The sequence below is a fragment of the Clavelina lepadiformis genome, chromosome 8 (genome assembly GCF_947623445.1).
Source record: "Clavelina lepadiformis chromosome 8, kaClaLepa1.1, whole genome shotgun sequence".
Lineage (NCBI taxonomy): Eukaryota > Metazoa > Chordata > Ascidiacea > Aplousobranchia > Clavelinidae > Clavelina > Clavelina lepadiformis.
Genome location: NC_135247.1, coordinates 16,788,042 through 16,808,612, shown reverse-complemented (window position 1 = coordinate 16,808,612; position 20,571 = coordinate 16,788,042). Strand labels below are relative to the sequence as shown.

The following is a 20,571-nucleotide window of genomic DNA, read 5'->3' as shown; positions in this document are numbered from 1 at the left end:
CATTCAAAAACAAATTCTGAATTCAAATTTACAGTGAGATAATGCCAATAAAACATAACATAGCATATAGGCCAACAAGGGTTTCTCAACCGGTGGCCATGAGGGCGTTCTGCGAGTGTCACGAGCAGACGTCTTACTATTGAGCTATAGTGCAGTAGTAGTGGGGGATGACGAGGCAAAGCGAAACAAAATTTTTTCACGTTTTTGTACTTGATGTGCAAAATTAAAAGCGCGAAGGCTACTGCACATGCAGTAGTGACAAACAGGTGTTTTGTAATCAACAATCTACATTTTTTATGCATGAACAGGGGCCCACGAACTATGAAAGTAGAGAATAGCTGGCCTATAGCCTACCTTAACTTTGGTTTCATTAGCCTACCGGTATGCAGCAGAATAAACGCAAAGAAAACCAAGTATACACATTTTATTCATTTATAAAGCATCCAAAACTATTTGAAAAATCACTACGATGAGATTTTTAACAATTTTTGAAGGAATAGTGTTAGCGAAAGGCAACTCGGCATTTTATATTTTTTAACAATGAAAAGGTTATACATTACTAACTCTAATAGGTAAATGCTTAACCCGTAAAGGTAAAGAAAGTTGGGCTCCGTGGCAATGGTTAGAATGGCAAAACTTGATCCAATAATTATAACAATGACAGGAATTATTGCAGGAACCTTAAAAATAAAACTTTCTTAGTCATGGGCCACGCAGGGTTACGTGATGTAAATGGAAACTCCAAATTTAATCTAATTCATAGCTTAACTGGAAACATATGCAATAATCCAAAAGCAAGGATACGAATTTATTCACCTTGTATGGTCTCTCCAAAAAAGGTTTGCGTTTACGCAGCACTAAAACGGAAGCTGAACTCAGACATAAAAATATCCAGGAGAAGAATCCGAAAGCCACAAGCAGCTTGTCAAAATCACCAATGATGATCAGTATTAAAGCTCCTACGATCCTTACAAATATGGCCATAACAGGGGTGGGACTTGGATTGTGAATAGCAAGCATTCCTAAAATCTACAATTGCAAATAAAACGAAGTATGATAGCCTATAACCTAGGCAATAAGCCAAAAGGCTTTACCCTACAGTTATGCATTGTTTAAAACAGGTACAATATCATGAATGACATTTAAATAAGTTTATAATCTTTCGGTTGATTACTTAGTTGACATAAACAGCGCAGTTTAGACAGAGAATGTGTGTGTACCAAACAGCTATTTATTTGATAACCTTTGGTAAGTGACCATGTCTTGCCGCCACATACGTCATTCTAGCCTGCGTTACAATGCCAGCACTGTAGGAGCCGGCAGCACAAAGGCAAACGATCAATGAGGTGAACCAAGGCGCTCGGGAGAAAACTTTGTTTGAAAAAGTGGTCACGATAGCCGTTGAAGAAATAATTTGTTCTGGTGTCAAGACTAAAAAACAAAGATGCAAAAGAAAAAAAAAGTGTTCACCACAAAAGGTTTGTAATATAGGCTACAAACCTCCTGTAGCCTATCTGTAAAACTGAATCGCGATGATTGAGCAGTTTACTGTCAATGGCGCTAATTTACATAAGGATTTCTTAGTTTAGATTTGATTCTTAGCTATTCTATATGTAGTGTAGGCCTAGGCTATATGTCATTACAAATATTAAGCCTACCTACCAAGTAGGAACGCAACGTTGATAGTCAAGTAAAGCAGAATCACAATCAAAAGTGAAGAAATTGATGCCCTTGGAAGAGTCTTTGCCGGATTTTTTATTTCTTCAGTCATGTAACAAAGTGCATGCCAACCTTGATATGGCCAAGTGACCTATAAAATTGTAATTTTAGAGATTAAGTTAAAATAACCGACTGAGCTTATTACTAATATGTCGTTGTACCTGCCATTATTGCAAGTATAGACCTATCTGTGTTTGAAGTTAAATGCTTGAACGAATGCTTAACGAAACTTTTACCTGAAAAAGTACTCTCGACACCTTTGAAAAACCAATACCATCAATATCTTGTTTGTTGAAAAGATTCTGGTAGTTGTACTCCGCCACAGTATAATCCTTGACACATGACACAACGCTACCAACTAGAATGGCTAGGATGGTAAGTATTTTCGCCGATGTAAATATAACTTGAGCCCTAACGCTCACTTTAGCACTGTAGCAATTCATCGTTGTCAACAGTAAAATCATAACGGCGGCAAAGAGTTTTACAGCCAATACAGGGGCGTCACAGTTCTTGAAAAACGGTTGCACGAGGTATTTGGAGAAGGTGAGGGCGGTAATGGCATCTGAGGTTGGCACGAAAGTTATCGTTGAAGGCAAGAGGAAAGCCAATGCCGGGCCATACGCGTGCCTCAAGTATGTATAGTCGCTGCCGGATTCTCGGATGGAAGTGGCGAGTTCGCAGTAGCATAAAGTCGACAGCATTGCTACTAAACCGCCTCCAAGCCATGCTAGGAGGCTTAACCCGATACTTCCATTCACCGACGCTGAAATATGAATCACAACATTATTAACAGCTATTATGCGAAAAGCAATATAGCCCTGCGTTAGCATTATAAGATACATGCACACTTTTTGAATACTTCAAATAAACTTATACCCAAAACTTCGTTGGAGGTGACAAAAATTCCTGAACCTATAATCAAGCCGGCTGACAGAAGCACACCACTTCCTGTGTTAACAGTTGGGTTAAGTTGCTGTTCGTTATTTTCCAACTTGTTTTGGCGTTTTTCGGTGGAATAGCATCTTTTCTGATACGCTCCTGCGGTAAGTAAAGGCTGCTTTTCATCAGCCATAGCCTATGCGTCAACTGAATTTCAAACAACGGAGAATTGTTCTATAGCTATACTTGCCAAAAAAGCTTATAAACAGCTTAAAATAGGCTGCTTCTTAAATTGCACATGAAGGAAATCGATCATTTATTAACGTTGTAGGAGTTAACATTATGACAAACCAAATTTCCTGCCTTTAAAATATTTTGTTTCCACGCGTAACATATGGATTGAGAGCGAACACTTATAGCGGGTTTGTACAGCTGGTACTTATTTGGCCCATCTCGTCCTTTTTAGCAAGTTCCCAGAAAAGATTCTGAGACATCTTGGATTCCCAGAAAATTATTACAGTTATTCGAAGGATAATACAGTCTTTTAACCTCTATAAGCATAGGCCTAACGCCAACTGTATGCGCATAAAATGAAGTTTAAATTAAAAACACTCTTTGGTCATAGTGTTACTTATACGCGATGTTAGGATTAAGTTACTTAATTTCTTCCTAGATGCAAATAATGTTGAATATATTTATGCATGTGGGATAGAAAAGATAGAAATCATAGCAAAATTAGTTATGATTGTTCACTTTATTTGAAATACTTTTGGACAAGTCTTATGTCAGTTTACACATCCCCAACCCAACCCATCCAATAAGATTTTAATGTGAATTCTGTTGACATACACAACTCTGATGGTCGGCTTGGGCATATTGCTGTACAACTGTATGTGGATGGCAAAGTTTAAGTTGATTTTATGTTAAAATTTGATTAACCCAAAATTTGAGACCTTTTCTGAGAAAACAGGAAATTCTTTTTAAACAAAGGTATCCGGCTATTTACTGTAATTCAAGATCAAGTTGACGAAAAATGACAAGCAGGAGAAAAGAAATAAAGACAAGTTATAGTTATTTTATAACAACCACGACTTGTACAAAAGAGATATCCTAACTTCGTTTCGCACAACCTACGTTGCTTGCACGACTCACGAAGCGCTGGTGTGCAGAATATGGAGTCGTGACGCGACACTATATCAGCTTGCATTCGACCTTTATAGCATACAGCGCAACTTAATGCATGTCATTAGTTATCCCTAATCGTTACATTTATATTGTTGCATTCTTGTTATATTTATATTGATCGCCCTCGACCACAAGCATAACAGCAATGACAACCGTGGACAAGAGGAGTTGCACACAACAAAATTTCCATCATTTTTGCGTCTGAACGAGCTTATACTTCAGTATTAAAACTTAGGGCGCCGTCCAATCATTTCACAGCGTTGTTGGCAAGTAGCGTTCTTTAACCACTGGAGTCTTTGGAACAAAATTTTGACGCTAAAATCACGATTGGTTAGTCGTCGATATCATAGCCTTGGTATGGAATGTTTTTGCACAGACGCTCTGCATACTGTGCGTCACATTCTTTTAAAACAATTGAAGATGTATTGAAAAACTTGTTCTTTTACAACTATAGCCAGATGCAAGACGCCGGTTGAAACTTGCTTAGTCATCTTCGTCATGTTGTGCAACGGCGGTATAATATGTCCAATAAATGATGTTGAAAACCAGAAATGTGGTGAAGTAGCAAATCCGGAATTTCACGTCCAGACCCGTCGCCCCATCGCATAAGCAAAATGTTTTTCTCGACAGAATTTGCGACGTCGTTGACCGCTGGCAAAATAGTTAAATTTGTCATAAAGTTAAACATTATGATGTCATACATTTCACACACATGACATTTATCTAGTCGTGACGTTTTAAACTTGCTGATACTTGATCTTGTTCTTTAAATTATGTCAAACAGCACTTCAAAACTATGACGTCAAACTTCATAAATTTACAAGCAAATCGCGCACCTGGCTTAACCTTCGACCAATAAATTTTTCCTGCTTGTGCATCAGGTAGTTTAAAACGCAGAATTCGAGCACCGTCGAAAAGACGAAGATGAAGCAAACCCACAAATAGATGTCCATGGCCGTCAGGTAAGACACCTGCGAAGCAACTAAAGCTTTTACCGCCTTACAGTAAAGATATGAGAGTAATAGTGTTACCAGGTTTCACAAGTATCAGCAAATTCTGTTGCTGTAATTTGTTACGTAATAATGGGCCGGGTCGAACTAAACGCCATTTATAATGAAATCGTTTTAAATAACAATACAAGTTTTTCCTTATCAGAAAAGTAGACTGTTCCCGGCAAAACATATAATAGAAATAGGCTTAACTACTTACAGTAGTTACCAACAACGCAATGTAGTTTGGCAATGGAGTGGTTTTCGCACTAACATTCCAAGCACAGAACTTATCGCAGCGTGAATTTGTTATGGTAGTTGTCCACAATTTGAAATACGCGTAATAAATGACGATTATACAGTAGTGATAATGGTCTCGCAATTATTATGAATTATAACATACGTAGGCTTACCATACGTCCCGTTTTAGCCGGGACAGTCCCGCTTTTAAAGGCTTTGTCCCGGCGTCCCGATCAGTCAACTAAAAGTCCCGCTTTGGCATTTACTGAGCCAGCATTGCCCCACACTACACGAATATTAGCATGATGTGATTGGTTTGTTTAGCCAATTTGCTGAAAAGCAATACCCGATGCGTGTTCTTGTTTCGTTGTGTTAAATGTGAAAGTAATTGTTACATCATTGTAGCGGGTAATTGGTCCAGTGGTGAGTTGATTGTTAGCGCATTCGCCTGTTCACTGTTCAGTAATACTAGGCTAGGAGGAGGAGATGATCTTTTTGCAGTTAGGTTATTGAAAGAACTTATTTCGTACGGTTCCGATTGGACGATTATGTAAATTTACAAATGCTTGAACATTGTTTTGTTTCCTAGTAAAATCCATTATTTTAGTTTTTCTTGGTGTCTTACCACTTCAGTTGTCCTTGACGATAGGAATCCAAAATAGTCTCATACTTCTAGTAAAATGTAAACCACATTTATCTGATAGGGCTTGTTGTTCTGAAGCGTCCCGCTTTTCAATCAAAAAAATATGGTAAGCCTAAACATACGGGTTAACACTTTTTTCCACGTTCCCCATTTACTATAGCTCGCAGTTTAGCCCGAACGCTTTCGAATTTGTTTGCCCAAAACACACGAATCAATTATAACTTACAAGGTTGAGGATATACGGCGTTACAAAATTTGGTACCGTACATACAGTACATAACATTAAAGGTTGTTATTAATTAACATACTGTAGTCACTTTTCGTTCACATGGATTGCTGAAATATACTGTAGCACTTTTGTACAGTTGATTGCATGAAAATGTATTGAGCTTTGACACATCGCATGCATGACTTGAGTTATTATTATTATCAATCGTTTGAAACGTGGTATGGTAAGGTTAGTCGCCAAAGCTTATTGTGTTTAAAACTTGAATTTCTCCCTAAAAACGTTAAGAACCACTCATTCAAACTTTACTGGCTGCTTTAGCACCTGCGGCCAGTACAAAATCAACACTTCAAGAAGCAATTCCATAAAGCCCGATAAAAAGCCTCAACTTCAACATACCTTGGGTAGAATGGCTTTCAGTCCGTTTATTATCGTCGATATCGTCAGCACGGATGTTACACCTGTACAATAAGCTCGCTTTTATTACTATTAACGCTGAAACATAACTCATAGTATTGCACTCAAAATACAGTTTTTTTTATTTTTTTTCACCGATCATTGTAGTGACATTTTTCAAGTTTGGAACTCAAACTTTTCTTACCTAGCGAGACCCTAGCAGGTGCCGACTTTGGGTCAATCCACATGCCTAAACCTGCCAGTAGTACCATGGCTAGAGCGGGGAAGTAGGACTGAAAAAACACGGCAAGTGGGTACCTTCGCAACTCGAATGTGATTTGCAATCGAGATTTAAAAGTTTCTGAAAAGAAAACAGTGAACGACATTAACTTTGTGTTCATAGCTCTATGATTAAAGTGAAAACGTTTGATAACAATAGGAGGTTGATGTGAAACGCTACATCCTGATTCACCTGTAATTTTCGATGTATCCGTCCAAGACGCGTTTAGTTCGTGAAACTTGTGGTGAATAAGTTGATATTTTGGCATGTTGTTTACCAACCCAACGTCCATGAACAGCTTGCTCTGGTTTGTCCAATGCAATAAGATTTCTTTGTTGCTGTAACCAACTATGCCGAGAAAAGTGAATAAAAGGAAATGTGAAAGCGTTGTTAAGACATACACTACTGCATAGTAGTTTATACCTGTATATCGGTGGAGTAAGAACATATAAAACTCAAATCACAAAGATTGTTTTTTTAAACCGGAAACCATGTACTTCTTTACGAAAAGAGGCAAAAGTTTACCATGTACAGTTGAAGTAAAACACGGTGTGAGCACACACATAAGATATTTAAAACTTACGACTTTGAAGAATAAGAGAACAATTTTCAATGTCAAGCGGAAAGTAGTACAAGGACATCTGACATGCAACCGTGCTTGTTATTCTGAAATACCAACAATAAAAGTTAGATTAACGTTATACCGAGTTTTATACATTGTCACAAATATCACAATATTAGGGGTAATAATTTATCGATTTCAACTATAAGTTTACGAATCTATCAGAAAGTTCTTGTTTCAAATATTCGCGAAATTAAATTGTTTTTGAGAACGCTTGCATAAACGGATCGTCAGAATCAACGTGCCCTGACTACCTAGGGATATCCTGAAAATATCTATATCAAAGATCTACTTAACCTGGGACACGCGGACAGGTTTCAGGAGATTCTTAAATGTTAATTTTAATGTGATTAAGCAAAAAGAATTCATGTTATTTCATTTATTCTTTTATTTGACATTTTATTAGGTTCAGTTATACTGGCCTGTATCAACTTGAACTATCAAGCTGGACAAGATTTTAAATCGATTATACTGAAACAGTTGTTACATAACGTGAACGACATTCTGACATCATTCTACAAATCAACATTATGTAGGTCTATTGTTGTGTAACAACAGTTTCGTATCACGACCCACAAAAGGTAACATTTAATCAGATTTTGAAATTCCATATTTGGGGGTCGGTAGTCTTCAAAAATTCTTTTAATATAGTGTCTGTGATCAGAAAAAGATTAAGAACCAATGATTTGTATGCAGTTATAATTAGTCGATTTGTATTAGGGCTACATTTTTTAACAAATAATATCTTATCATGTTATGCAACAAGTGTTTGTCACAGTAATGTCTACAATTCTGAAATGAATAAAACTTACTTTAAAGTGTGAAATATTGTACCGTCGTTGAACAACCTCATAACCACGTTGTTGACGGTCGTTGTGTGAATAAATGAGTTCTTCGACCCAACCACGTAAAGGTCTGGGAAAATATCGTTTTTTATCAGAAGGCTACAAGGTCAAAGCTAATAAAATTAATTGAAAATAATTGTGATGTTGTTATACAAACCAAATTCTAATTTTCTTGGAAATTGTAAGAATGATTGATATATATTGAGGTGTAAAGACAAATTAACACGCATGACCACACAAGATTGCAGCATGCATGATGCATGTAGATTTGGTATAAATAGCAAATGAACCAGGGGAAAATGTCTCTCATCACTTTTATTTAATACTCTTTTATTTATGTATTCATTTATTTATTTTTGTTCCTTTGTTTCTTTACTTGTTCATTTATTAATTTGATTTGACCAACGTATCACCTATAAATTTGGAACAACTTCCTTTTCTAAAATATTCAAAATACAAAACTTTACCGGGAACCCATATCTTGTTCATGAGCCTGCTGGGTAACACTATGGACGACACGTTGCCCCGCGCTTTAAATTTGAGCCTTTTATCCATCCAAGTTTCGTGCAGACACAAAGTAAAAGTAAGATCCTATAATAAGATGGATGAAGAATGAATGTGAACAATTAAATTAACTGTAATAATAAAGCGCTTTTATTTATTCTACTTACTTAAAGTTGAAAACACTTTAATGCAATTAATGTTTAAGCGAAGCTTTTTAAAAGCATTTTTGCGTATAAATAAGGATTATTTGGTCAATAGTTCATGACCGTAAAAATGCAAATTGGGGAGCAGCCAATTACTTACAATTTAAATCATATTTGCTTTAAAACATGTCAATATAATTTCATACCATGTTCTTTTCCGAAATGTCGGTAATGCTTTCGATTATGATACCCAGGCCAACTCTTGTTGGAGAATCTACAGACAAAAGCAAGTAAAGGCTCCCATAATAATTGACGAAGACAGCATCCATAACAAAAACAAAACTTCGAAACGTTTTCAATTATGCAAAGGGAAAATTTAAACTATGGCAATAAATGGCCGATTGTTTTTTATTGTGCCAACGTGTCTCTGTTGCACAGGACTGCAACATCGATTGAAACCCCTCGATAATATAATTAATAAATTGACTTAAATGACGTCATAGTGAAACCGTGTCATATTAATTAAAGGGAGCAAATGGCCATCTAACAGGATTTCTTTACCGCTAGATATTGATCTTGGTTCAAAGTCAACACACTGGTAAAAACATTTCATAATTTAAAAAGGTAGAGTTTTCAACATAACACGGCTTAATCAAAATTTATTTGATGATTAATACAAAAGTTACAGCACAAATGTCAACATGGTACAAAGAAGTTATTTCAATTTTGTTTTTAATATTTAAAGCTGTGAAAATTGCTTGTACATAGTTTACAACTTTGTGGTTGTCAAGTTAGCATACCTCTGTCTGGTCGAATGCTGAGCTCATACGTATGTTTTCGAAATAAACTTTCAATTTGCTTTGAAATATCGGTTCCATGGACGTCTATAAATTAAAAGGATATTGCTCTTATCACCTCAACAATACAAATCATCGCCGGCGATTTTAAAGAAATAACTCATGGTAACTAAACTATGCTAACGCTTAGTCCTACTAGATATCAGTAGGCTAAACTAAATCTCAAATGCGAACGTAAAACAGGATTGAGTAACATTTACGTAATGTGACATACACTGACCTTTACTTTTGGGCTTAGATTTAATTTTCTTATTCAGCTGCGAGGTTGGCGACGACAAGGAACAATAACCCGTCAACCAGATCATAAACATCAAAGAACAGAAAGACATGCTTTAACCAAAAAACAGTTTAGCTTCAACTGATGTTTATAAAAATGCCTTTGAAGATGCTTTTAAAGTCAAATTTGCTTGTAGTTTTAAGCAGAACAAACCATTTATAACCATCAACAACACGACAATTAAACAAAAAGAATAACTTGATATACAATCATCATACGATCGCGTCTTAATTTGTTTAGAATAATTGTTATTAGCAATATATGAAAATATATAGGCTACTATATCACACACCGGAAACCATCTTTCAGTTTTGTCAAATAAAATCGTTTGTAGTTGTAGGTAGTAAATTATTATAATAGGGCTTACAGTCTATGATTGAAACTGAATGCTATATAGTTATCTATACTTTAGATGAATTGCAAAAGGTTCTTCACATTAGTTTCGAAAAGGTGCAACTTTTATAAGTACAGCTTATCTTCAGATACTGTATCTAGTTTCTTAGATAAACAAAATTATTGAAGCTTCTTAAAACTTATAATCAAATATTTACCAATATAGAAAAACAGAAAATAGTGTGAGTTAATTAATCCCCAATTTATTCTTTAATAATTTAACGTCATAAAAATGCTGTTAATAATTCTATTTCAAATTAACGTAATTAACGAAATCAAAGAACAGTTCATGTAAATTTGCTTGTAGTAGCTTACAGTACCTTTTCTGATCAACAACCTTCATTCTTAGCAGCAGTTTTGGACTAATTTGAAAATGTTTACTCGGAAGAATTTCAATAAAATATGCATTGAAACTTTAATTAAAACACAATTAAAAAATCATTATCACGTGCTTCTCCACTTGCCCTCTTCTTCGCTTCACTTGGTCCTGAAATGCAAAACGTTCTCTCAAGAGACCACTTCAACACAAATTTTATAAGAAGCTAATATATTGTCATTCTTCTAACCAAAATAGCTCCTGAACATTTTATCATATAAGTATGCTGATATGCATTTAGCTAACTAAACTGTAATGACAGTTTTTTGTTAAGTTATTATTATAAGAAGGCCGGTAGACCTACAATCGCATAGTAGGCCTGTCGATTAAAAAAAATGCCTTTCGATAATTGACCTTCTTTAATATTAATAATAAAAAGTTTGTGAATAATTTAAACAGCTATCAAGTCTAAGTTGTTCCTTTACTAATAAAACATTGTTTTCCAGTTGATTACAATAAGCTAGCTGATATGGTTTAACGAGAAACTGTTCTAACCTCGTATAGCCTAACTGCAACTGTAGTAATTTTGAAATTACAGTTCGTTTAACAACATGCAGGCTTTTATTGTCGATGCCATTCTTCTGACTGACTTAGTTTGGTCTCGCCTGAAGATGTGAAAAAACAAAGCACGTCTATTCATCTTTAACGATTTTGTTTCTTTTAAGCGCTTAGCTGTTCGATTAGTTAATTTAGCCTGAAACTCCCTTAGGCTTTGGAGTAAAGTTTGCCTAAGTTAGTAGCCGTTCCAACAGAAAAAAATTTCTATGAATCAATGAGAAAAACATTACTGGACTTAATGAAGCAATTTTAATATCGACCAACAGTATCTCATCTGCGCAAAATAGTTCAGTTTTAACAAAAACGTTTCTTGAATAGCTTGCATAGGTGTAGGCTACTTGGTTCGAGGTGGTTTTAGTTTTCTAGCTATATCCAATTGTCACTGTATAATTTAATATAACTATAATCTAATAAACTTTTCTCACAGTTGAAAGTGTTGGTATAATTAATCCCCAGCCACCAAGCATGTTAATCAAAAAGGGGTTGGTAGAATGCCTATCGCCGCCAAACGTGGCGCTATACCACAAATGCTGTGGTGTCTACAACTTGAATTCTCGCGTGTCCCAACAAAATAGATTTAAAGTGCCGATGGCTAGAGTGATATAGCTGTGTTACTGCATTTGCTCCCAGTTATTTAGTATACCATGCTAAAAGATCTGAACTTATTTTATGCTGCATTTTCATTCAAAAATTGTCATTGAACCTCGTGTTTTTAACTTTCCATGTATTTTCTAATCACAAAACTGATTAAGTGCTAACAAGTCACAAAAATATATTTTCGACGAGTGATTATTTAAAAGGGTATATGGAGGAAACCACTATTTCATTGGGGAACCATCTTGGTTTACACCGTAAAATATAAACACTAAACGTTTTTTGTCCAAAAATCGTATAAAAATTGTTTCTTTTAAACGTCTTAATAATCATTAACGGGATTTCCCCAACATGTGACCATTTTTCATCTACCATTCTACCCTACCCTAAGACTGAGCCACTGAGACTGAGGCCACTTGCTTTTTGCTTCTCTGTTGCATGACAACATCGAGTATGGCAAAGTTATTACGTCATACATTTTTTCCTTGTTATGTCGTTCTTTCAATCCATTCACGCCTTTATGCGGGAGTTCAAAAGTAAAAGCGACTTGCAATCGATGTCGGCTTGGTAGCAGTGTGGTTCCAAGGCTAGTCTCGCAATTAATATAGCGTCTGTTCGTGTTCGATACCTGGTTGCGCCATACCGTTATAAAGGCGCTAACGATTCTTGCCTCTGTCCAGCATACCTGGTGGACAGTTCTAATTCGGGTAGAACTATAATAAATAAAAAATGCGTCATAATCGAACGTTGCACAAAGACTTGCTCGCAGCAGCACATGGAAAAAATGTGGCGTGTGCGCTGTGCTTATGTCAAAGCTGCAGTTTGGCTGCTATGCATTGATCTGTGGTGAAAAGTGTGTTACTTGCTGCAAAGAACCGATGCAGAAATTTTTTTCAATGTATCATTAAGCCGATTTTTAATAGGTTAGCATGCTAACTTTTGCTCTGTACAGCTAATGGTAAAAACAAACAATAAGCTAGTAATAAGGTTTTCAATTTTTTTTTGCTGGTCATACCCCAAAGTTTTTTTGGTGCAGGCCGCAGTCTTTGTATCCCTATTTAACAAATCCTTGTTAATGTAGACGACCCCAAGTCACAAACTAGAGAACTTGGTACTTACCCCCTTGAAGTCTAATGTTGTACCCCAAGTGGTACGTCTACAAGTACTCCCCATTTTGAAATCATAATTTAAGCAAGTAAGACAAATGCCTATTTATATTAAATAAACAAAAAATTTGGGTGTCAATGCACCCTGAAGTTTGTCTCTTTGCCAGCTCAATTTCTTCTCAATTTTTTTTGTGTAGGTTGTGATTGCACTGCTACAAATTTATATTATAATGCAAAAGTAATTGCTTACTTAGATTTTGATTTCTGTTGGATACCCTATAATTAGGCTACATTTTAACATTTCATAATTATTCCGATGGATAACTCATATTCAGTGAAGCTAAAACACATTGCACTGTGTGCGAATCGTTCTGTAAACTGTTTAGATGCAGGTCCTTTGAATCTTGTGGCATTCGGATGCTCTAACTCTGTTGCACTTTATAAACCTATCCATTGGGATAGCAAGAAATTGTGCAGTATTCAAAGCTTTAATGGCCACAAAAAAAAAGTTCTCTGTGTAAAATGGATGAAGGAATTTTTCGATACAGAGTTGCCTTGCAAGTCCAACGTCCTCTTTTCAGGTTCGGCAGATAACACACTGAGATGCTGGATATTCAAGGATAACCAGGTTGCACCGATCTTGGAGAAAGAATTCTCTTTTTTAGGTCACAAAGATTCAATCACAAGCATCGACGCAATTTCTACTTATGACGTGCATTGTCAAAACAAGGAACTGTATTTAGTTGCAACCAGTGGAGCAGACTCGAGCTTGAGACTCTGGGAAGCATATGACTCTTTATCTCAACTTGAATGTGTTCAGACAATGGATTTTAAACATGGTTTTGTACTTAACGTTGCTTTCCATCTTCTTCCAAATTGTAAGGTGCCTATACTTGCATGTGCGTGTGATGATTTCAAAATTAGAATCTATGTGATTGACACGGGTACTGAAAAGCAAACTGCACATTTCCACAACGTTTTAATTCTGCCTGGGCATGAGGATTGGGTGCGTAATGTAGATTTTATCACTCTTCACACCGGGGAAATCTATATGGCGACTTGCTCGCAGGATTCTTTTATTAGATTATGGAAAATATGGTTGGTGAATAATAAAGCAACAGAAGACAAGGTACAGGAAAGATATGAACTAAAATTACGGAAACAATTGTTTACGATAAACGTAAATAACACATCTTTCACATTTGCTGCTTCCCTTGATGCTGTTCTTATCGGACATGAAAACTGGGTATACAGTGTGCAGTGGCAACTGACAGGAAAATCCACCATAGGAGTTAACTTGTTGTCAGCTTCGATAGACAAAACAGTAGTTATTTGGGAGTACGATGATGCAGCTGGAATCTGGGTTGACAAAGTACGAGTTGGTGAGGTGGGTGGCAATACTTTGGGATTTTACGGGGCTCAGTTCAGTGAAGACGGCAAACACATCATTGCTCAAAGCTTCAGTGGGGCACTGCATGGATGGGATCGTAGGTGCGATGATCAATGGGAACCTGCAGTGATGGTTAGCGGACATTCGTCGGTTGTTAACGATATTGATTGGGAACCAAAGCAGGGGAGGTATTTACTGACTACAAGCGAAGACCAAACAACACGTTTGGTTGCTGAGTGGAAGGAAGACAAATCCTGGCATGAAATAGCGCGTCCGCAAATTCACGGTTATGACATGCAGTGTCTTAGTATGATTCATTCCACTAAATTTATCTCTGGAGCAGATGAAAAAGTTCTCAGAGTATTTGATGCTTCCTCAAATTTTATCAGCAATCTGAGGTCTCTGACAGAGCATGACTTGGTTGAAATGTCATCGCAAGCACCTGAAGGGGCCACTGTACCGGCCCTCGGTTTATCCAACAAAGCTGTGTTCTCTTCTGAAGAAAAAACTCCACTAAGCGATCGGAAGGAGCAGTATATTGAAAATCTATTTGTTCCAGTTAAGTTAATTCAGCCGCCCCCAGAAACGTATTTGCTTCAAAACACACTATGGCCAGAGTCAAGGAAATTGTATGGTCATGTTTACGAGATCTTTTGCTTGTCTTGTAATCATGAAGCAACACTTGTGGCCTCCGCTGCCAAATCTTCTCAAGCCAAGCATGCTGGTATTATAATTTGGGAAGTGGACACGTGGAAACAAGTTACTACCCTGTCTGGCCACACACTTACTGTTACACAAATGGAATTTTCTCCGAACGACAATTACTTGGTCACAGTTTCTCGTGACCGAACTTGGAATTTGTATCGAATTACCAAATTGGAGGGAGTATATAACGTGGAGCATTTAGCACACAGTGAAAAGAAAACCTGTCACAGTAGGATCATTTGGTCATGTTCGTGGTCCCATGATAACACTTACTTTGCCACAGCATCGAGGGATAAAAAGATTATGATTTGGAAAGTTACTCCTAATGAAGAACAGGTTGTGAAGAGAGCAATTGTTGGAGACTGCGGTGAACCAGTCACAGCAATTGCATTTGCATCACACAAGCTTTCCACTTACCTTCTCGCCATTGGTTGTGAAAGTGGGAGCATTAAATTGTCTTCATTTACCGAAAATCACATTCTTGTAGACATGATTCATTTCGATTCTCAAATTGCACACTGTCTGGCTGTCAAACGGCTAAAATGGAAGCCAGGTGTCAGCAGAAATGATTCTATGACCCTGGCATCTTGTAGTCAAGATCATCAAGTAAAGTTCTTTGAAGTTACATGGGAATCAAAGCCTATTGAAAAGTGACTAATTTCTCCTTGAATTTTTATGTGAGAGTAAACATTAAGTTAAATATAACGCAATTTTTCATAACTAATTGCTTATTGGTGAAACTTTATTGCATGTCACAAAAATAAACATCATAAAGGTAATATCGCAGGAATCAAAGTAAAGTGAGGTTGCCTTAAATATAATATAGAGCAGAGTCGTACTCGAGTCCTTTTGAAGTGACTGGACTAAGGTCAAATTAATTATTCTGAAGCAAAGCAATAATAGTAGCAAAAGAGGTTTAAAAGTTTTGAAAATTTCCATCATTTGTCTGCCCATATGCTTTCGTAGACAATGTTACAGTTAAAAGTGTTTGGACGGAAGCAAAGTTCATTGTAATGATGATTCCTTATTACTGAAACTTAATCAACAAGAACTGATACAAGCTATACACGTAATTTCTCCGAGTCAAGTCACAAACTTTCACAGTAATGCAATTCACAACCTAATACGACAAGGAAGCTTATACGATGAAAAACATGATAAAAACAACATTAATAGTAACATGGAACATGCATGCCATGTAAGGCAATAGCATCTTTTAAGGTAAGGAAAGGTTTTAAATATTATAGACTGGCTAAAACATTGCCAATTTTAAAACATGGCATACAACAGAGAAATTACGCTGGTGCTTCAGCATCAACATTCACTAAAGAATGCAAAGATGGATCGATTGATGTCACAAAGGTCGTTGTTCTGCTTAAACTGTCGCAAGCTTTCTTAGAGTGAGTAACTTGTATCTGGTGACAAAATAGAAAATATCCAATTGCTGCACCAGCCAATATTGCAATGGCAATGTAAGCATTATAGGTCATAAAACTGAGCATGAGTCCATAACTCAGCGCGACTTTTATGACGTGAAAAAAGGTCTGTATCAAGTGGTTCTTCATCCTGTAACATGAACAAAGATGTCAGAACAAGGCTAATAAGATCTTATAACACGAGTTGTTTACACGACTTAAAAAGGAAGAACATGTACCAATGACAATCTTTCATCTGCAGTAACTTAAAAAATCATTGTCATGTCATTGAACATACAATGAAATTAAACCTACCACTGCTCCCTGACATAATCGAGACTGTCTTTCACAACAAAAGTATTAGCAGAAGACGTTGAAGATGCGGATTCATTTGTTGGAACGGAAGCCAATGGTAAAGCAAAAAATTTACGATGTAGGGTCACAGATGCTACACGTAATCCCTCAAAGAGAAAGGCAACACAAAACGCAGCTAAAAGAAAAAAATATTTAACACTTAAGCAAAAATTAAAGCTAACCAGTATACGAAGAACATATACAAAATTTTAAACACTTTACTGCAACAACAATTCTGTAGGCACCATTGCTTAAAACATCTGTATAACTATTATTATATGAGTACCTAATGCTGTAAAAATAAGGGTTTTTGTGGAAGTCACTTTCCAAGAATCAAAGAGAAAATCAAGTGGAAGATTCCACAATCTAAAAAATTCCTGCAAGGAAAATATTAAATAAACTTTAAGAAATGCAGTAAACACACATTTATATATATGTCATAAATATCAAGGTAACAAAACGTTGTCAAAGCCTATGTTCAATGGCCTACTTAGTCCTATGTAACTTTTTAACTAGAAACAAATCATGCAAAAATATTTTTGATATTACTGGGGATTTAATCATTGAAGAATGCTCAACATTGCAAGTGATTGTGCTAGATAAATTCACATTAGATGCATGCAGCTGACCAAGTGCACAGTGCCACTTTAAAAGCAAAGCTCCCAAACCTTTCCATTTGAAGTATCAAATCAGAAATTTACCGACCATCGGATATTTAAATTAAGCTTTATATAAAATTTCCATACAGTAACTGCAAATTACCTGCATTTCTTTGTTGTAATTCTATGTAATCGACAATAAACTGGGTCTTCGTCAATACTTACAACTCTTTGAACCTTAAAATGATGAGAAAGTATTCCAGGGTCTGTGTTTTATCTTCTAAAATCACTGGAACCACAAACATGAAATTATGTAACATGCACTCAGCACTACCACAAAATTATAACCTTAGAAATAAAAGCGCTTTTGTTAGATAAACAGGAAAAAAAGCATTGATTTGGATCTGAGATTTGGCCATTTGTACCAATTTTTGGGCTAAAAACTTACTTTACCTTCCTGATAAACTTTGTAAATGGACTAACATCAATATTGTGTAATTTCAAACGATTTCAAAATGACAAATTTGACTTCTGTTAAGGTTTTAATAACGATATTTCAGGAAGCGGTAAACAGTGTATGGAAAAATTGATTGTAGCAATCTTTCAAGTTAATGCCGAAAATGTTTAACTATTTCTACTTCAAGAGGTGAGCACTATATCTCTGGTTCATGATCGAAAACCCAAATCTCAAAAATTACGCATAACATGAACTTATAAAAAATATATATAATAACAATTAACAGTATACACGTAAAATTATATATATCTTATTATCTCAAAATTAGTCAAAAAGTCATTTATTGTAACACAACAGCCAAAGTAAATCGGATGTTAATTGTTACCGGTAATGAGCTTTAACAGGCTAAGAACAATAAAAGCTAATTTGGCATTCTAAATTTAACTCTCACTTTGACTCTGGTAGGCTAGTGGTCGATGAAATTATATGGAACCAAGATTTGATTCTGTCATGACCTGTCCGGTAAGTTTAAACTTTAATTTTCAAAACTAAGCAAGGAAATCTTTAAAAATACCTTCATAGGCTTAGTATAACAGGTGACCGGTAATTCAGTTACAGTTTTTCTTTAAAAACAAGAGCTTTCAAGTTTGAGTTTCACCAACAAACTAAGCTACTAACGATAGTGGCAGTGCTGGACTTGAATTTTATCTTTTAAGTATTGAGCAGTTAACGTAGTTGTAGCGCAGCTATGTTCATATCTCAGACATTTTTTTCTATCACCTTCCGACTCAAAACAATACTGCAATGCGGTCGAGTGACGTGTAAAGTTCTTAAACGACGATAAACAAATGGAGTAAATTATTTTCCTTTTTGTGATAACACGTATCGGTCTGACTCACGTGACACAAATCAACAATCTACTGTTTATTTACCGACTTAACTTTCCTGCTCTGTGTTTACAATTCTACTACCAGGACTGTCTAACTGTAGGCTACTCTTCCACAAACATCTTGTTAAGCTTGATCCTTCACAACAAATTCTTGTAAGTTAAAGTGAGGGGTAAGTGCAAATCCAAAGCCAAGTTAGCCTTAAATCAAAGAGTATTTGTCAGTAAGTATACTGGAAAATTTGTTGTGCTAATGTGTCGTGGTTAAGCAGTTATTACCATAAAAAGTCGCAAAAACGCAAAATCTTTCCTTAATTATGACGTAAACGGCGGTACTCATGAATACGTCACACTATAAAAGCAATCGGTATGACTCGGGTGTTTGGATCGAGTATAACTTCTATTTGACTATTAAATAACTATCTATTAAAATTTAATAGAATGTTTCGTATGTGACAAACAAGCAATTTCGGTATTAAAGCGTACTTAATTCAAACACCAGTCAACAGGCATATTATTTTTTCGCTGTGACGTCATAATGGCCACGATTGCCGTCACAATAAGAGACTGAAATTGCGATGCAATGTTGGTAGTAAGTTAACCACTGGCACTACATATTCATTGAAAATCCTTTCTCCAGCAAACTTATTGCCCACTACTCTTTTCAACTTGTTTTTGGTTTTGCTCCTCACTTTAAGCGTTCGTACCTATACGACTACAGCTGCATTTTATTAGAATGTTTTGGTACAAGTATTTTGACTTAATAATTTGTATAATTTTTATTGACGTATTCGAATATTAATATTCTGAAATGGACATTTCCATATTATTAACAATCACGGTTATGCAAAACACACAAAACAGCCGTAACTCCGTAACGGTGGTAAACATTTCGGTCGACGTTAAGCTAATAAACAGACTAAATTCTTGGAAATGTTTTCTTAGCCAATACGATCGTGGCCGTGAGGTACAAGGCTTAGGCCTATTCCATCGTGTCAACTAAAGGAAAACAGAGAGCCTTTACAAATTTCTCCTCTGGAAAACAAATACCGCGCTGTTTTGCAGCAGCACTCGGTAAACAATTTCTTGAAAACGCACGTCATATTCTGTATCTGGACAGCCACTTATCACCTATCGATAACTTATAGGCCTACAGTTGATGAGCTGCAACACCTCCTACAATGCACTCAGCCGCTCATTTGTATTTCACATAAACAATTTAAACAAAGAAACTAGAACTCTTGTGTACAAAGCCGTCGTGATATCAACTTTTCTGTATAGTTATGAAACCTGGACAACGCACCTGGGTAAGGTATTGTGACGGTTACGTCACGAGTATTGAGTTGTTTTGGAAATGCTGAAACTTTATTTTGAGATCTTAAATTCAATTGTTGACCGGACTTGAATTCTCCTTAATGACGAACAGATAAATTATTTCGCTTGAACTGATGTGCCATATAAGTTATATACCGATGTAATGTTTGCAATCCTTTCTTTTTACGTGATTAATTTCACTGGTTAGGCCTACTACTGCGCAATGTAACGTTCAGTAAGCTTTGCCCAAAGGTGGAAACCTTTGTGTCTTATAATCAACAAAACGGGAACTTTATCATTTAGTAATTTGTATAGACAGAATTAAGCAACTAACAGCATTGTCACGCCGTTTGAGAAATGAGAACTTATTTCACCGAAGCAGAAGCAAAACAAGTCATCAACCATCAATCGTCCTCGCTCATCCTGTAACAACAGCCGCCAGTGTACGCGGTCTTTATGGCGAATATGGTTGTTGTGTAATACTTCACACTAGTAATATCACAACGAAAATAATATTTGTCATAAAAATATTTGTCATAGTATCACATACATGCACCTGAAAATTTTTATCAGCACTGCCTATTTCTACAACAATTTAAAGTGTCCTTCGCATAGGTTT

The 20,571-nt window shown here is 36.1% G+C and overlaps 4 protein-coding genes across 5 annotated transcripts; 1 reads left to right on the top strand and 3 right to left on the bottom strand.

Moving 5' to 3' along the window:
- Positions 1–409: 409 nt before the first annotated feature.
- On the bottom strand, positions 410–2,993 carry LOC143468389 (b(0,+)-type amino acid transporter 1-like). 2 transcript variants are annotated; one of them, XM_076965574.1, is made up of 6 exons: positions 2,632–2,993; positions 1,956–2,482; positions 1,663–1,810; positions 1,244–1,431; positions 817–1,029; positions 410–680 (listed from the first exon to the last, which is right to left on the bottom strand). In XM_076965574.1, the coding sequence occupies exons 1-6, from the start codon at positions 2,789–2,791 to the stop codon at positions 465–467; spliced, it is 1,452 nt and encodes a 483-aa protein (XP_076821689.1). In that variant the 5' UTR covers positions 2,792–2,993; the 3' UTR covers positions 410–464. The 2 variants fall into 2 exon arrangements, with proteins under 2 accessions (XP_076821689.1, XP_076821688.1); XM_076965573.1 differs by having other exon boundaries at positions 2,596–2,992.
- A 332-nt stretch (positions 2,994–3,325) lies between these two features.
- LOC143468393 (gamma-aminobutyric acid receptor subunit rho-2-like) lies at positions 3,326–10,767 on the bottom strand. The gene is made up of 12 exons (XM_076965581.1): positions 10,519–10,767; positions 9,749–9,858; positions 9,472–9,555; positions 8,878–8,945; positions 8,492–8,615; positions 7,992–8,094; positions 7,141–7,223; positions 6,750–6,905; positions 6,483–6,638; positions 6,281–6,342; positions 4,620–4,754; positions 3,326–4,434 (listed from the first exon to the last, which is right to left on the bottom strand). The coding sequence occupies exons 1-12, from the start codon at positions 10,539–10,541 to the stop codon at positions 4,267–4,269; spliced, it is 1,272 nt and encodes a 423-aa protein (XP_076821696.1). The 5' UTR covers positions 10,542–10,767; the 3' UTR covers positions 3,326–4,266.
- A 1,405-nt stretch (positions 10,768–12,172) lies between these two features.
- On the top strand, positions 12,173–15,706 carry LOC143468383 (elongator complex protein 2-like). The gene has a single exon (XM_076965564.1). It carries the CDS (start codon positions 13,149–13,151, stop codon positions 15,579–15,581), a length of 2,433 nt encoding a protein of 810 aa, XP_076821679.1. The 5' UTR covers positions 12,173–13,148; the 3' UTR covers positions 15,582–15,706.
- LOC143468406 (protein SLC31A2-like) lies at positions 15,652–17,669 on the bottom strand. The gene is made up of 4 exons (XM_076965597.1): positions 17,459–17,669; positions 16,983–17,073; positions 16,658–16,832; positions 15,652–16,493 (listed from the first exon to the last, which is right to left on the bottom strand). The coding sequence occupies exons 1-4, from the start codon at positions 17,462–17,464 to the stop codon at positions 16,223–16,225; spliced, it is 543 nt and encodes a 180-aa protein (XP_076821712.1). The 5' UTR covers positions 17,465–17,669; the 3' UTR covers positions 15,652–16,222.
- Positions 17,670–20,571: the final 2,902 nt, after the last annotated feature.

Bases quoted from the DNA above. Each gene is read 5' to 3' on its own strand.
- LOC143468389 (XM_076965573.1), bottom strand. From the start codon at position 2,791: ATGGCTGATGAAAAGCAGCCTTTACTTACCGCAGGAGCGTATCAGAAA. The intron at 1,030-1,243 runs GTTATCAAATAA...TTGCAATTGTAG, and splicing joins GACATGGTCACTTACCAAAG to ATTTTAGGAATGCTTGCTAT. The intron at 681-816 runs GTGAATAAATTC...TTTATTTTTAAG, and splicing joins TTTTGGAGAGACCATACAAG to GTTCCTGCAATAATTCCTGT.
- LOC143468393 (XM_076965581.1), bottom strand. From the start codon at position 10,541: ATGAAGGTTGTTGATCAGAAAAG. The intron at 9,556-9,748 runs GTCAGTGTATGT...TTTAATTTATAG, and splicing joins ATCTAAGCCCAAAAGTAAAG to ACGTCCATGGAACCGATATT. The intron at 6,906-7,140 runs GTAAGTTTTAAA...TTCTCGGCATAG, and splicing joins TTCTCTTATTCTTCAAAGTC to TTGGTTACAGCAACAAAGAA.
- LOC143468383 (XM_076965564.1), top strand. From the start codon at position 13,149: ATGGATAACTCATATTCAGTGAAGCTAAAACACATTGCACTGTGTGCG.
- LOC143468406 (XM_076965597.1), bottom strand. The intron at 16,833-16,982 runs GTACTCATATAA...TTTTTCTTTTAG, and splicing joins CCTTATTTTTACAGCATTAG to CTGCGTTTTGTGTTGCCTTT. The intron at 16,494-16,657 runs GTAGGTTTAATT...TTCATGTTACAG, and splicing joins GATTATGTCAGGGAGCAGTG to GATGAAGAACCACTTGATAC.